General features: G+C 33.2%; 1 protein-coding gene across 5 annotated transcripts in view; it reads right to left on the reverse strand.

Annotated features, from left to right (window-relative positions):
- The window catches only part of KCNT2 (potassium sodium-activated channel subfamily T member 2), a 361260-nt gene that overhangs the window by 204095 nt on the left and 139297 nt on the right, over nt 1-17868 (reverse strand). For all 5 annotated transcript variants that reach the window (XM_028104755.2, XM_028104754.2, XM_028104753.2 and 2 more), the window contains exon 8: nt 16061-16155. In XM_028104755.2, the coding sequence (XP_027960556.1) occupies nt 16061-16155 (95 nt within the window). The remainder of the gene's footprint in view (nt 1-16060; nt 16156-17868) is intronic.

The raw sequence follows: 17868 nt of genomic DNA on the forward strand, positions 1-17868 counted from the left end.
ATGGTCAGCTAATCTGTGACAAAACAGGAAAGAATATCCAATGGAAAAAAGACAGTCTCTTCAACAAATGGTGTTGAGAAAACTGGACAGCCACATGCAGAAGAATGAAACTGAAGCACTTCCTTACAACATACACAAAAATAAATTCAAAATGGATGGAAGACCTAAATATGAGACAGGAAACCATAAAAATCCTAGAGAGAACACAGGCTGCAACCTGTTCAATCTCGGCTGCAGCAACTTCTTGCTGGACACATCTCTAAAGTCAAGGGACACAAAAACAAAAAGGAACTAAAAACAAAAAGGAACTATTGGGACTTCATCAGGATAAAAGTTTTTGCACAGAAAGGAAACAATCAACAAAACTAAAAGGCAATCTACAGAATGGGAGAAGATATTTGCAACTGGCATATCAGATAAAGGGCTAATATCCAAAATATATAAGAAACTTATTAAACTGGACACCCAAAAACCAAAAAATCAAATCAAGAAATGGGCAGAAGACATAAACAGACATTTCTCCAAAGAAGACATACAAATGACTAACAGACACATGAAAAAATGCTCAGTATCACTCAGCATCAGGGAAAGACAAATCAAAACACTGTTGGTGGGAACGCAAACTGGTGCAGCCACTCTGGAAAAAGTATGGAGCCTCCCCAAAAAGTTAAAAATAGAACTACCCTATGACCCAACAATGGCACTACTAGGCCCTTATCCAAAGGATACAAAAATTGTGATTCAAAGGGGCATATGCACCCCAATGTTTATATGAGCAATGTCCACAATTGCCAAAATCTGTAAAGAGCCCAAATGTCCATTGACAGACTAATGGATAATGAAGATGTGGTATATATATATAGATGTGTGTGTACACACACACACACACACACACACACACACACACACCACAATGGAATATTACTCAGCCATCAAAAATGATGAAACCTTGCCATTTGCAATTACATGGATGGACCTAGAGAGTATTATGCTAAGTGAAATAAGTCAGAGAAAGACAAACCATATGATTTCACTCATGTGTGGAATTGAAGAAACAAAACAGATGAACGTAGGGGAAGAGAAGGAAAAATAAAATAAGATAAAAAGAGAGAGGGAGGCAAACCATGAGATTTTTAACTATAGGAAACAAACTGAGGGTTGCTGGAAGTGAGGTGGGGGGATGGGGTAATTGGGTGATGGGCATTAAGGGGGAAACATGATGGAATGAGCACTGGGTATTATATGCAACTGATGAATCACTAATTCTACCCCTGAAACTAATAATACACTATATGTAACCAAATTGAATTTAAATTAAAATTTTTAAAAAATATGTGTATCTGCATTTGTGTGTGCATGCACCTAGTAGTGCCTCACAGGCCCACACACATGTTCATAACCTCCATGCATATGTAAATGATTCTTCATGTAAATTGTTCTGACTTTAATATTGGGAAATATTAAATCATATTTAATATTGAATTATTGGAAATATTAAAGCCAGTGACTTATACTGGCTTTCTGAGTCTCACCATGACATCAGATATCCTTTCTAAACATATCTCTACTTGACTCCCTAATAATAGAATCACAGAATAAGGTCAATAGTTCTACAAATCATATTCCTTTTTTCCTTCTTTTTTAAGGTTTAATTTTCAAAAACAATAAAAAAAATCACAATATCTATTTTGATTTCCTCTTTATTCGCACCTCCTCCTAACCATTAGTTTACTTAAAATAAAAAGGTATTCTCAATAGGAAAAGCTTCATAATCAAGTTATGAACAGTTCAAAGTAAGTTCTACTGGTTGCAAAGAATTTTGCATAAAAAAACCCAACTGTGAAGCATTACTTTAGTGCCATTGACTAAAGTATAGCTTTTATTATTTTTTTAAAAGATCTTACTATTGGGCGCCTGGGTGGCTCAGTCGTTAAGCGGCTGCCTTCCGCTCAGGTCATGATCCCAGACTCCTGGGATCGAGTCCCGCATCAGGCTCCCTGCTCAGTGGAAAGCCTGCTTCTCCCTCTCGCACACCCCCTGCTTGTGTTCCTGCTCTCGCTGTCCTGTCTCTGTCAAATAAATACATAAAATCTTTTAAAAAAAAATAAAAGATCTTACTATTTATTTGACAGAGAGAGAGAGACAGTGAGGGAGGGAACACAAGCAGGGGGAGCGGGAGAGGGAGAAGCAGGCCCCCTGCCAAGCAGGGAGCCTGATACGGGGCTCGATCCCAGGACAATGACCTGAGCCAAAGGCAGACGCTTAACGACTGAGCCACCCAGGCGCCCCTAAAGTATAGCCTTTAAAGTGAGACAAATAAGGGGAGATGAGGTCAGTGAAGTAGGCAGGGACAGATTATAAATCACTTTATATACAACACCAAGGAGTTTATATTATCCTGTAGACACAAATGAAAAACTTTAGGCAAGAAAAGGAATGATGTGATCAAACCGAGTAGTGTTGAGCTCGTTAATAAAAGTCTGCTGATACCCTGAATGGTTACTCCTGCTCCAAGCAGCAACTATATTTACACTAGACTCTTAGTCTCCAGGCTGACAAATCACCTTAAGACACTACCCATGCAAATCATCTAAGTGAAGTTAAAGCTGTGAGCAGAGACCATAATGGATATAAAAGAGCTACAAAATTTAGTCCTCAAGCATTTTCTAAGTTGTGAGCTCTTGACTCTGCAATTTACTCTTTTTTGCTTGAATCTTTTTCTTCTGATTCAGTTCATAAAAGTGAAGTACCTAGTCAGTAAAATATTAGCTTTACACACCATTAATTCCCATCAGATATTTAAAGATACGTACATACTTACAGTTGATAAAAATAAAATATGTATATATCTGAATTCTCTCCAGAAAAGGTTTGATTTAGCAATACATTTCCACATTACTTTTTTTTTTTATCAAGAAATTAGTAAGATGAAGAGTGTAGGGGCCAAAATGGACCACTTTGGCATGTGTAGTACTTTGTGCTGAAGACAATGGAGACTATGCAGGCTCAAGAGAAACTTTTGCCCCTCCCTTAACTGCGTAGAAAAATCTAAGTTGGGGGTCTTTCCCAAAATAAGGGTTTACTAGAGATAAGTTTTATCTGACTAACCCATCTCTATGGAGAGACAAATATTTGTTTACCAAACATTCCCTTTTTTTCATCTTCTTGTGAAATGCATCCCTTCCCTTTGAAGTTCCAGACCCCTACCCCCTTTTCCTTAGTTCAGAATGACATATATACCTCATTTGCCTGAGTGTCTTTGTAATTTCCATGTCTGTGTGGAGTCCCCCTACCTACAAAATTAAATTTGATTTTCTCCTGCTAATCTAACTCATGTCAATTTGATTCTTAGTTCAGCTAGAAAGACCTAGAAGGGCACAGGACATTCTAGCCACAGACACACCCCCTGACAACACTTATTTATATATCCTTGTTCGTGTGAAACATGAAATGGCACCAAATAAATATCAGCTAATTTAAGCTGGTTTACACTCATTTAACATGTTCCCACAGGCATGTATTGCTAGGTGCTACTACACAACAAAACCAATCCCTAATATTTGGTCTCTAGTCAACAGTTTCTGAAAATCAAATAAAGGCACAAAATAAAGCTTTATATTATTCTATCTGAAATGGTCCAAAATTAATTAGCTACTAAAACAAAAGAGAATATACAGTTTACCATGTTACTTCATATTGTAAGGAGTGAGAATTATTCTCATAGCAAAAGTGACTCTTATTTTTATATAATAATTTACTCAAGTCCAGCTTTTAAAATGTAATACCAATATGTCATGTTCATTAACAGAAAATTTTGCAATAATGATAGCACTTTTACTTTTATAATATTCACAATATAATCACTGCTTAAAATCAATTGAAAAATTTCCTCTTTCCAAGAGATGGCTAAGTGAACATACGCCTATTTCATAGAGTATAATATTCAGATGATTCTGTATTATACAAATATAACCATATGTGACTAAGAACACTCTTGAGAAGTATCTGATCAGTTCTTTTGGTTATTTGACTAACATTTCCACTGATGTTGCATTTAATTGCTCATAAGCTAATGTCAAATAGACCAGTATCTATGTAGAATGGTCTCCTAGGTAAATAATCATCCTTCTTTTTCACTGGAAATTACAACTGTTTTCCTGATCAATGATATTTGTTCAAAGAGCAGTTTCAGGAGGTCAATGACACATTCTAAAGAAATTTACTGGAAAACATGATTTGTGTTGACATTTACTTAATACACATTTTGCTCCTATGGCTTCAATTAAAAAAAAAAATCTGTTAAGAGCTTTACCATGTCAGAGTATTTATACTCAAAGAAATTAAGCTGGGAATTAAAATTGTAATTAAGGTACTACCATTCAAGGAGATCTTTGGTCCTGTATTTTTTACATCAGAAAAAAAAATTAAGTAAAATCAACATATGCAATAAATATGCTATTTCCTTTGTTTTTTACTCATCATGAGACCCATTCAGCTCAAAATTTTATTTAACAGATAGTATCTCAATAGCACTTTTCTTTATTCTTAACAATTATGAATGTGAAACACTAAGCTGATAAGCAGGAAACCAATGCTATTTTTGCATTTAAAAGTTTGTTTAAGAAATAATATACAGTATGCTTCTATACTTATATATAATGTCTACCATTCTGCCTACAGATAGAGATTCTTGAGTTCTGCAGGACAGGGAAGAGGAGATTAATTACCTTGAGAAATATGTGTGCTTTCTTCTTTCTCATAATGAGAGCTAAGTACAGTTAACATTTCTCCCTCCACCTGAGCTGCCTTAAAGCTTAATATGAGACTTATAATTCATTCTTACTATGTTGATGTGTTGTTTCTTCTATTCCTATTATAATGACTCAATTTCATTCTGTTTTTAAAACTGCCTCAAGTCTTTTCTTGAGGTTTGTACAATATTTTTCTTTATTTGACAAATTAATAAATTAAGGCTCAGAGAGACTGTCATTTAACTAAAGTCACACAGCAGGAAGGTGACACAACCAAGACATGTTTTTACCTAAAGTCGCTCTGGAGAGTTGCAGATATACATATGTCCCTGTGAGAAATAAAGTCTAAGAAGAACAATTTTTTCACTAAACTACAAATTGGTCCTCTAAATTATAACAATAAAAAATACATTCTATTTAAATAGCACTTTATAGCTTACAAAATAAGTTTATTTTATATAACTTTATATAGTTATTTTTATAACTACAAAGATAGTTTGATCTTTGTAGTTATTCAGCACTGGGCCCTGTTTGAAGTTATAATTATAAAATAGGAAGATTTAGTAAAAGGCAAACAAACCAAAAAATCCTGGGGAGAAAAGTTAAAGCATTCAGGAGATATTTGGCTTGAAGAAAAGACAACTGGGTGTTTCAATTGTCAATATAAAAGATAATTATAAAGCAGGGGATTGAAAGTGGTTTTTTACCTTGCAGTAGACACACTAGAGGGAACAAACTCATATGAAATTCAAATGAGATATTTAGAACATCCTAAAATCAATTTGTTAGCAAACCGGGAACCTAAAAAGAAATACCAAAAACTTAAATAGAGAGATATACCAAGGTTTTATAATAAACATAACTCACTGGGCTAATAGATAAGAGCTATAAAAAAAAGAATATTAAATAGTCAAATGAACCTGGATTATTAGGGATACTCAAAAATATTCTGTATAACATTTGCATGGCTTTGGTGAAAGTTAATATAACCCTGGAGTAAGAGATACATCAGCTTAAGCAATGAATCTAGAGAAAGGAGACGATGCTAAAAGGAGTCTCTCCACACTCTGAATCAAAATACTTTAAAATACATTGGCAAAGATTATGGGCAAGAAAGAGGGTAAAGCATAATACGATGAAATGAATTTACAGAATTTACTAATAGGAAATTGTAAGAACAGCAATGATACGTGATCCCAAATATAAGGATTCTAAAAGTCAGTTGAAATGCAAAACTGTCTAAGCAATTTAAAGAGTTAGGTAACAGAACAGGAATTAATAAGAAGGGAAAGGCAGGCTGAAAAAACGAGGAATCTTAAAAGAGAAAAAAAATATATAATTGGTGGTGTTTTAAAAGGATGTATGAATTCTGCACAGATTTGACTGCTTGATGGTAAGAAAATGTTTTTATTATAATGAGAATGTACTATAAAAGCTCTGACGTTGACTGCAGTTTAAAATAGACAACCATCTGGGATGGATGGTATAGGAAGGGCTATGTTTGGAGAAGTGAAAATAAAAAGAATTCTTGGATCTATTTTAGTGACATGATTCTTTATTAAAATCTCCTGCTACAATTACATTCTTATCAAGTTCTCTTTACATTTTCACTAGTTTTTACTTTTTATGTTAACTGCCACCTTTTTTGGACACAGAGGTGAATGAAGATTCTGTCCCTATAAATTGTGTCATTTGTCCTTATACAATGTCTCTTACTATTCTGTTACAGCTTTATTTTGCTTTGTTTTTAATTGAAAATTCCACTTGGTTCATTCCCTAGGTGCTCTTTTCTAATGACCTTCCTTTCACAATTACCCATATGCTGATATTACCCACTCTACCGAGTCCCACCCCTCTCCTGAGCGCCAGGCTCCTACAGACAAATGGTTATTCAATACCTCACTAAGGTTTCTAAAAAGCAGCTCAACTATCATGGACTTTTTATTTTGCTTCCTCCTTATGTTTTCTTCCAGGTTTCTTCATCCTCGTACATGGCACTATCATTCAGTTTCCCAAAATGCAAATCTCAAAATCATCCTTCAATTTTTCTTTCTCCCACACCTGACATCCAGTTTGTTATCATAACCGTCACTTCTATTTTTTTTTAATTTACTGCAATAAGAACACGTAACATGAGATCAATCCCTCTGCACAAATGGATAAGTACACAGTAAGTGATATGAAGGTATAGTCATGGAACTAGTTAATGTGAAAGGCATAAAAGGAACCCAGGATTATATTGCTCCAGTTTAAGATTTTTACCATTCATACCAAAGAGCAAGCACATCTTAGAGCTTACCGAAGAAACTCTGTAGTCACTCTGGTGTAACAAGAGCTGTCATTAAGATGGAAATTGAAGAAGTCCATACTAAGTGACAGAAAATAGGATAACTGTGTGAAGAACAACCTGAGTGAAATGCACATGGTAAATGAAAAAGTTTAAGCACAGCCAGAACCAGAATGGAGAATCTTTTTAACTGATTGTAAAACTATCGCTTTTTTGTCAAGGTTTCTCACACATCATTCCTAAGAAGGAGCCAGCAAATAACATGACTCAGTATACAGCTTGTCCTAGCCCAGAGGAGAATACACTCACTGACTACTTGAGAGTTCCTCAGGTAATTCTTGGCCTTAAAGTGCACCATTCACAGCAACAACCATGGACCTGGGCTCTTGGCATGGATAAGAACTCAAGTAAGATGTGATCCTGGGCACTTGGAAGGCTTATGGAGTCGTTCATGACAAAGCTCCCAGCACAGGTATGGTAGGAGCTAAACAGATGTAGTGTGAGACTCACCACCTTATCTCAGCACCAACCTGCAACTCGGTCAAACCTACCATATTGCAATGTCATACATATTTTTGTTAATAGATGGCTGCTTCATAAAAAAACAATATTAAAAACCAGAAAAATAAGATAGGCACTGAAAAATTTTACTAGATAAGCATACATTTCAAATATTAAAAGAATTTAAATGAATTAAATACAATTTGTTTAAAAGCTTCAATGTGAGCTTTAGGATTTTTTTTCTTTTAGAAGATGTTTATTTTTTAAATGTTTTGTGAAGAATGCTGGAATTGAGAGTCTACCGGGAGATTTGCTTCTTTACAAAACATTCTTCGGTGTTATCTTTGACACAGATCCATACAAAATGACTTCAGTGTTATGCAATTCTAAAACAAAATCTGAACATTTTACCCTCTTTAAAAAAACTGAAAAATCGTAATTGATTTGCTTAAATAGACCCTGTATATAATAACAAAGGCATCTTAATTACTAATTGTAATTAGTGCTCTTTAAAAGTTGCCTCTTTTAAAATGTTAACTATACATTTGGTTATATAGTAGTCTCCTCTTATTTGTGGTCCTGCTTTCTGGGGTTTCAGGTATCTGCAGTGGAGGCAGATGTTCCTTCTTCTGTCATAGCATCAGGTCAATAGTAGCCTAAAGCTATGTCACGGAGCCTACCTCATTCCCCCGAGTTCATCTCACCACATAGGCATTTTATCATCTCACATCATAACAAGAAGGGTGAATACAGTACAATAAGATATTTTGAAATAGACCATATTTACATAACTTTTATTATAGTATATTGTTATAATTATTCTTTCCATTATTAGTTGTTAATCTTTACTGAATATATACTGAATCTTTACTGAAATTCAGTACTTTCCACAGTTTAGGCATCCAATGGGGATTGTGGAATGTATCCCCTGTAGATTAGGGGGAACTACTGTACAGCTTTCAAGCTTTAGCAAGTTTATAAGGAAAACACTAATTTGAATGAAAGGAAATATTGAGACTGTAAACTTTCTCACCATCTGGTAAATGTCAATTTGTACAATAAAATGTTTTCAGAGAAAAAAAGTCATATGGCAGAAATAAATAACCTTAAATATCTATGCACTCCCTATGAATCCTATTGCTGTGCACAGTTACTTGAAAACCTTAATTAGCAATGGCATTCTGTGCTAAAAGCATCTAACACTTTGATTTCATGCTTGTAGTTCAGACATTAGTATTCAAATCAGCCCACGACTTGCACTTTGGTATTTACTGGATGAATACCAATTAAATTGTTCCAAATAATCATTTTCATTTCCTATAGAGTATCTCCCTAAAACCAAATATTCCCATGGAATTTAAGATATTTGAGATGTTGGGAGTTTTACATTTTCTAGGGAGAAATTTTGTGTTTAAAGTAATAATAAATCTAGTTTTTCTATTGTTGCAAGAAAGTTTTCTCACCCTCCTGGGCATTGTCTTTGAATCTATGCAAAAAAGTTTACTGAATCATGCCATAAACCATTAATCTGAAGTCAACATACACTGCAATTGAGTAATTCATGAAAAGTGACCACACCTCACCTTAATGCACAAACATGCATTTTCGTTACTTCAAAATAAATGGATGATGAACACTTTTCAGAAGAGGCTCGGGATTTAGATCAGATGGGAGAAGCAAAAGTGAGATTGAACTCCCCCGAAAAAGAAATCAAAGAAAGAAGTAGAATAAAAAAACAAAAATCCTGAAAGATGATGGGAAGAAAAAAGCATGATAGTATGTGTATAGCAATGCTCTCTAGCATTTAATCAATATGGTTCTGAGGTCAATATAGGAGATGATAGTTTCAGTATTTTATTAAATTGTCTGTTCTCACAAATTCTAACATTAAAGGAAGAAAAATTCTCAAGACATAAATTCAGAAGTTATAGGGAGACAAAATTAACAGTCCAAATTTGATTTATATGGAAGTTCTTATATATGTGGTGTGTGTATGCAATTTATAAAAATTATTTCAAAGAGTATTTCTCTTCAATTAAATCTGTAGAAGTTTTTCTACCCAGTTATATTTCCTTGGCAGAAACAACAGCCCTAGAATGTCTTCACAGATTACCCTGAGAGTGTATAACCTCACACCAAAGTTAACTGTGGAAAGAAGGTATTTAAAGGAACAGTGTCAAAATACATGGTTTGAGTATACTTAATTTACAATATATTTCAGTACCTCCAGTTGATAAGATATTGTTTGGGAATTCTGACCCCAAAATGTTACTGTGTATCAACTACAAACATTTGTGAAGCATCTTATATATCCAACCAAGAGATGCGGGGCATAAAATGGTGAGGAAGGAAAACTGACTCTTTGTTCTTATATATCATGAATATCTACCAAGAAGCCCTGATAATTAAAGAAACATTGTACATTTATAATTTTTTCCAACACTGAGAAGCATAAAGGTTGGGCAGTTCCCATAATTCAGATAGCCTTCAAGAAAACTTCAGGGCAGAGCTTCAATTTAAAAGTTGGGACTCAAAGAGTAAGTAGGAGATAAAGGTGAAGGATTTGGATTTTTAAAAAACTTAATATGAGAATCACTTTATTAAGGGAAGGAATTAATTATGCAAATCATATTGAATATGATCTTTACATTTGACATTTTGTGTTAAATTTTGTTGTCTCTTTTTACATTCCTTAATTTTTGCGAGTGTTCTGTTTGTTTTCAAAAAGTATGCATATTCATTCTGAATATTTAAACCATAGAAGAAAGTATGCAGAAGACAGCTGAAAACATGATACACAATTCTATATCCATATATAATCACTTGAATATACTCCCACCTCTGCAGATATACAGAAAGAGAGATGGATGAACAGGTAAATGGAGGAAGTAATTTAAACAGATAATAATCATGCATATATCATAATTTTATCTAAATGTATTGTATATGTGTTCGCTAAAATTTAAAAAGAGAAACAAGGATTAGAAACTTGCTGAATTTGAGGCAATTTATTATTCACACAAAAGAGATAGCAATGGCTAAAGTATTCTATCCTTAATCAAAAATAGCTAAAAAGTAAGAGTTTGTCATCCTAATGTCTTACTAAACTATAATTCTACTTCAAATAGTAATTTAAAAATTCACAATAATAGAAATGAGAAAATTAACATAATTCTTTTATTTTTTAGTTTATTATTACTGTTAATGACTTCTAGAACATCATACAAATAACATTACAGTGGTTAAGCATGTGGGCTCTGGCACCAATTTGCCTATGCCCAGACCTGAGCTCTGCTTCTTACTAGTGTAGACCTATGATAATCTAAGGTTTATCTTTTTATTTGACCTTTCTGTCCTCTGTTTATCTGTAACATGAGAATTGCTGTGGCATGACCACTTTGGCTTTCTCTCATCCCTTCACCCCACCTTCTAATTGAAAACTTCCCTTTGCGGGCGCCTGGGTGGCTCAGTTGGTTAAGCGACTGCCTTCGGCTCAGGTCATGATCCTGGAGTCCCGGGGTCGAGTCCCACATCGGGCTCCCTGCTCAGCAGGGAGTCTGCTTCTCCCTCTGATCCTCTTCCCTCTCGTACTCTCTGTCTCTCATTCTCTCTCTCAAATAAATAAATAAAACTTTAAAAAGAAAAAAGAAAACTTCCCTTTGCTACGTACCTATGTCATAGAAATTAAAAATGGTGTCTCTGCCTCTGCCTGGATAAGCCTTCAACTGCACTTCTGATAAAACTCAGTATGAAGATGGGGTTTCCCAGAGAAAGATCCAGGGTGTTGTTATTGCATAAACCACAGATTCTCATAAGCTATATATTTTTCCTTTTCCTTTATCCTTTTTTTCTTATTCCTATTAAGTACATACTTAATAATATGGGGGTAGCATACTTTCTAAGTTCTTATATGTCTGAAAATAACTATACATTACCCTCATAACTCAATGATGGTTTAAATTCTAACTGCCTAACATCTGGCTTCCCACTTACACAAAATTTAGTTGGGACAAAGAATTTTCTATATGTCCTAGTGTAATAAAATCTGAGGGCTGTTTCCAGATCTTCAGACAAACACACTTTCTGTCATTCATTTGTAATAAAGCAAAACAAATGTGACCAAACAAAACTAGTAACCAAATACCATGATGGTGATAACATCATGAGATCATGGTTTAATACTTCCTCCAAATTTCAGTTCTTACTTTTTCACTGTCCACTTCCTGTCACATGGCTATTTGCCTTAAGAGTTAAATCAGTAAACAGAGTTTAAGAACTTCGGCATCGAGCATTGAAATAAGTGTTAATCAAAGATGCACAAGAAAATCCCAAATACTTTTTGATTTAAGCATGTTAATAATTTTAACTAGGTCATGTTTTTAAACAATAAATGGACTTATTTTCTCCTGAAATGAGAATGAGGAGGTAAACTGAATTTCTTACATTGAACTAAAACATGAAATATCCATTTATATAATACAGATCTTGATGTTATAGCTCCATGAAATGATTTGAAAATATCTAAACATACATATTCAAATAAAAAATTAAAGTTTGAAACAAAGTAGGTGCAAAATAAGCCTACTAGTGTAAAATTAGAAACACCAAATGTATTACAAATTAGAGTACTTATTATTGGTTAGAATATGTTGATAATTAAGCTAAAGTCATGCGCTTAATTCCCGATGTACCAGTTTCCTCTGCTTTGTTACAGAGACACAGGCTGAATCACAATTCCCAGCTGTCTTGGAAGTGTGCATTATTGATCAAGAGGGGTACACAGTGGACGTGGGGAAAGATTAGTCCAAATTCCATTACAATAACAGGAAAAACAATTCTGAGCACATTCCCACAGAGAGTAGGTCAGCAGCTTAATTTTATCTCAGTTTGGCATGTGTTTCTTGTAGACAGATGCTTAATGATAGTTCTTTGTAATGTTAATAATGATGAAAAGAAGATACATTTTAAAACTATATAGCAGCTTTCCAAAACAGGTAATTTTAAGATTGTGAGATTCATGAACAACACATCCAGTTCATCAAATATTAGCTCCTGAATCTTTGGGGGCTTAAATTGTATGTATTAAAAATTCTGATTTGGAAAACCACTGACAGTCTTGCTCTATGACATAATGTAACCACAATTAATTAAGACTAATCCCACAACAATGTAAAAAAATTATATATATGTCTGTATATTTGTATAGTATAAAGCATTAAAGGTATCAGAGAGAGGGGAAATGCTTCCATTACTTTTAACGTAGTGAAGCTAACTAGAGGAAACAAATATTAGAAATATGTAGACAGTATAAAAAACCTGAATACATTACAATGGAGGAAAATGTTTTCTCATATTTCCCATTAAATATATTTTCAGGCATCTCAGTTCACTTTTATATTATTATTAATAAGTTACTATGCTTAGATATTTTAGAGCAAATTAGTTTTTGTGCAGTCACATAATTTAATCCTCTTACATACAGAGGATATTTGAGGTGGAAAAAAAATGAAATTTTTGGAGTGTTCATACCAAGTGTCATATCTTCTGATAGACATTGTATAAACATATCTAATTTAGTCTTCATCAAAAAAAAGTACAACAAAAATTTTATAGGGTGATTAATATTATTCTCATTTAATAATGTGGCAAATAAAGCTAGGTAAATTCAGTGAGTTGCCACGGGCTCCAAACTAGCATAGCCCTGAGTTTTAAACAAATGATATGCATTTGGACTTCTATGACTTATCAGTGCCAAAGATTGCTTATTGTTCAACAGTATCCAGTTTTTCTGTTTTCCATGATAGTACAATATTCAGCTGGGTATACTGTTTTGCAGCTAGACCAGATTTCTGTATACTCCCTTTCAGCATGTGTGGATATATGACCAAATTCTGGCCTATTTTATGCATGTAATTTCTGGGTTGTGCCTTATCTTCTTCCTTCCTACAGGCTGGAGTTAGAATATAATGGCAAGAGTTGAGTAGCCATCTTGAGCCACATTATGGAAACTGTTTTGAGAATGGCAGAAAACAAGTTATAAGGAAATTTAGTCTCCAGCAATATTAAGTTGATATAACCTTCTTGGACAGACTATTTAAACATTTCCATTTGTTTAAGTTGCTGAACCCTTATGTATATTTGTATTTTACAGTGTGTGTGGTGTAACTGTTTGCTAAAGCAGCCCGTGTGTTATAACTAATATAACATTGTTTATATTTTTCTTGTAGATAACTACACTTTTGATGGTAAATTAAAAAAAAAAAAGACTTATTGTACCCTAAGATGATGGTCATGAATTATGAAAACATTTCGCTTGGTGTGCTAGAGAAAAATACACAAAGAAATCAAACTTCAGTTTCTCCATTCTTGATATTATAATTCAAAAACATATTAATGTAAATGTATTAATGAAAATGTGTTGATGTACATGTGATTAAAAACAATAACATTGTACATTTAAAATGTACATGATTAAAACCAACAATACGCAGGCACCTGGGTGGCTCAGTCAGTTAAGCATCTGCCTTTGACTCAGGTCATGATCCCAGGGTCCTGGGATCAAGCCTTGTATCAGGCTCCTTGCTCAGCGGGGAGCCTGCTTCTCCCTCTCCCGCTCCCCCTACTTGTGTGCTCTGTCAAATAAATAAATAAAATCTTTAAAAAAATAAATAAAATAAAATAAAATAAAACCAATAACACACAAGAACAACAACAAAAGCAACTCCAACTGCAGATAAAATAAAAAGTGAAGTACAAATAATTTAAATGATAAATAAACTGCAATTTTATATACATCATAAAAACCCATTATCTAGCACTACTGCATCCCTTGGCATAAGAAAGTGGCAAAATCTGTCTAGTTGCTTCTTTCGAAAATAAAAACTACTGAAGAAATAGACGAATAGGCAGAAAGAAAGAGCAAACAGAGAGCCCACCCTATGTGATTCACTGTGATAAGGATGCCTCCAAAACTAAAGTGAACTGTTATCATATAAAAATAACTTGTCTTTATTTCAGCATTAATATTTCTTTTTTAAAAAGATTTTATTTATTTCATTGAGAGAGAGAGCATGAGCAGGGAAAGAGGCAGAAGGAGAAGCAGACTCCCCACTGAGCGAGGAACCCAATGAGGGACCCTATCCCAGGACCCCAGGTCATGACCTGAGTCGAAGGTAGATGCTTAATTGACTGAGACATCCAGGTGCCCCTCAGCATTAATATTTCAATTACCTCTTTACTAAATATACTTTAACAGACTAATAATATTTTAAAAATCATTCATTTCACTTTTTGTAATTTTCCAGCATTTGAAATATTAGCAAGTACATAGGTATACAAGAGATTTTAATTTGGAGTATTTTTCTATAAATAAAATGAAAAAACTCCTAAACTATTCATATAATATCATTATCTTAAAATTAAGAATGTTTAGTGACTTTAGAAGGGAAGTCATTATTTTTAATATTTTATATTTAGGCAGCTAGGTGTTTACTAGGTGAACAATAAAAAAATTTGTAAGCAGTAAGAAAGATTTAAATGATAAGATGGCTTTGTGTCAATTTTAGAGAAATCTTTTATATTTAAAGACATTTAATATCTTAAAATACATTTATTTTTTAAGATATAAAGTATGTAATAAAACCTATTTTCAATACCCTTAATAGATAAATTAACTACAAATTACTGATACAAAGTAGTTGCTAACCTACATATCTCAACCTATGTTTATATATATCTATCTATAGCTCTATTTATACCTAATTCAGTTGTACTAGTATATGGGGCATTCTTTTTATTTTGTACTTCCTAATTAACTTTTTCTCTTTCTTGATAGGTCAAATCCAGGACAGAGCACAATTACACATAATATCTAAGACTCCTGCAAAACAGATATATTATTCTACCTCATTTCTTTATTTTTCACATTTTTTCTCCTTTTAAGGATCTACGTGAATCCATATATGCAGCGCAACATTTCCCATAGATTACTTTAAAACCATCAAAGTGAGACTTTCTGGAAGAAGAAATAACTGTTTTCTATAATAAAGCAAAGTACCAAGTCCTGCGTTGCTTTGCCAGGAGATCTGCCCTTGCTTTCTGCCTAACTGCACAGTAAAACATCATGGAGAGAAGGCATGGGCAGAGACAGTGATGGGCAATGACAGTTTTCTCAACAGTGTTTCTGCTCTGAAGATTGTAGAAATATAAGGGCACCTCCATGTCAGCAGTTTGAAAGAAAATTTTTTGTTTGACAACTGTGGCATGCAGTACAAATTCTTGTGATTTAGTTATTTACAACACTTGGGAATATGTCAAAGTTGCAGTAATTATCAATACCAAATGATAGATGCACCTTCTTTTTTTTCTGTAAGACTGAAGGAGATTTTACTTTTATTCCTATAGGTGATCCCTTACATTTATAGTGAGTATTTCTCTATTTTAGCCAACTCAACTAAAATGATGTGTATTTAGAAACTATAATTAAATGAAACAATAAAAATAATGATATGTACAATCTTACCAGGTGAAGATAAGGCATAGTAATGTAGATATTAAAATCAAAACTTGATTAAACATTGCGGATTGTGTACGCTGAATGGCTCTGTGCAGATCATTCTAAAATAAAACCAAAAAGCATATTTTAATTTTGAAAATACTACATATCCATGAGTTTCACTACATTTATTACTGTGTATTATATTTCAAATATCTTGTGCACACTCAATGCATATAATTTAAATGGATATAGCAACATATTTCCATTTTTGCCTAGGTCTAAATATATTTACCTTAGCATTCATATTACAAAGATGACATTATGGGGGACCACCAAAGCCCCAAATTTCAGTTTACTCCCCCTTATCAACATCTATAGAGATGTTGCACTGACTCCTAAAAAGCTCTCCACAGTAAGCAATACCTATAACGGAAAATTCTAATTTTAAGAGTAATAGCTAGGTCAACCTACAATCACATCTCATTCTCTGAATCAGGAAAAATGACATGAAATATGCCAGGCAATTTTTCATGAACAGAAAAAAACTAAACAGCCAATGAACAAAATTTTTCAGGTTTAATTTCATTAATATAAAGATAAGGGTGAATTAAAGATATAATTTCTATCTTTCCAATCGAAAAAGGTTAAAAAATAATAATACCCAATATTGTTTAAAATGCAAAAAAGTGAGCAATCACAAATGATTGATATTGCCCATGCAATTTGTTAAAAAATTTCTTGAAGGTGATTTGGTAACACAGGTCAGAACCATGCCCTTTTTATTTCACGTATTCATTAATTAATTTAATGAGTACATACTCAATAACATAACTTCTAAAAGCTGACCACATGAAAATCATCAGAGATAAAAATTAATATTTATGTTCATCTTTATTACAAAATTACAATACTTATATGAAATAATGAATGTTCATTACTACTAAAATATGCAATACAAAATGATTAAACAAAGTGATCAAAACTAAATAATAGCTTTAGATGAAGCTATTAAAAATGATTAGAAGACATATGAAATTTGAGCACTACAAAAACAAAATTCAAATTATAACATTGAACATACAATGTAATTTCATATATGATATGTGTGCATTCTTTTCAGAGAAAATCTTACAAGAATATAAGTTATGACTAGTATTTAGTCTGTGGTACATTCATAGGTTTTCATAATTTATAGTTTTCTCTTCATCTCAAATATTTTATAATAAACTTTTAACTGTCTCGAAGTCAGTGTTGCATGAAATAAATCACTTCACCAACATAAAATCTCAACAAGCTACTATTTTCTCTTCCTCTACCATATATTTAACCAAACTGTTAAGATAACAAAAATCTAAGTTGATTAGAAGTTCACCTCTCATCGCTTGCTTTCTCTTTGACAGATGTGTTAATGAGCAGAAAAATAAATAAACATTCTCCAACCAGTGAAAGGAGAAGTAAAATATAGAAACACAATGGAAAATGAATCTTAAATTAATATTGCAAAGCACTACTTTCACTCTCAGTGATTGACTAATGATTCCTCCCTTGGTTAGGTTATTTTTTCCCGGTGTATTTTTTTCTTTTGCAATTTTGGCAATCTATATATAGTGAAATAGTATTTTTTGGGGGGATAGTGAAGACAGCCCAACATTTCGTCAAATCATTCCACAGGTCATACTCCCTTATCATTTGGACATGTATTTTCATGAGATTCCAGTGGTTATTTAAAATAAATGTTTAGAAGCATTCATTTGGTTGTAAATACTCAAATGCTATCCAAATATACCTTTGGCTAAAATTTTTGTGTTCCATTTCTGTTCAAAACCATTTAA

This window comes from Eumetopias jubatus, unplaced genomic scaffold (genome assembly GCF_037043125.1).
Source record: "Eumetopias jubatus isolate StellerSeaLion01/CBP00866 unplaced genomic scaffold, mEumJub1_p1.0 scaffold_12, whole genome shotgun sequence".
NCBI lineage: Eukaryota > Metazoa > Chordata > Mammalia > Carnivora > Otariidae > Eumetopias > Eumetopias jubatus.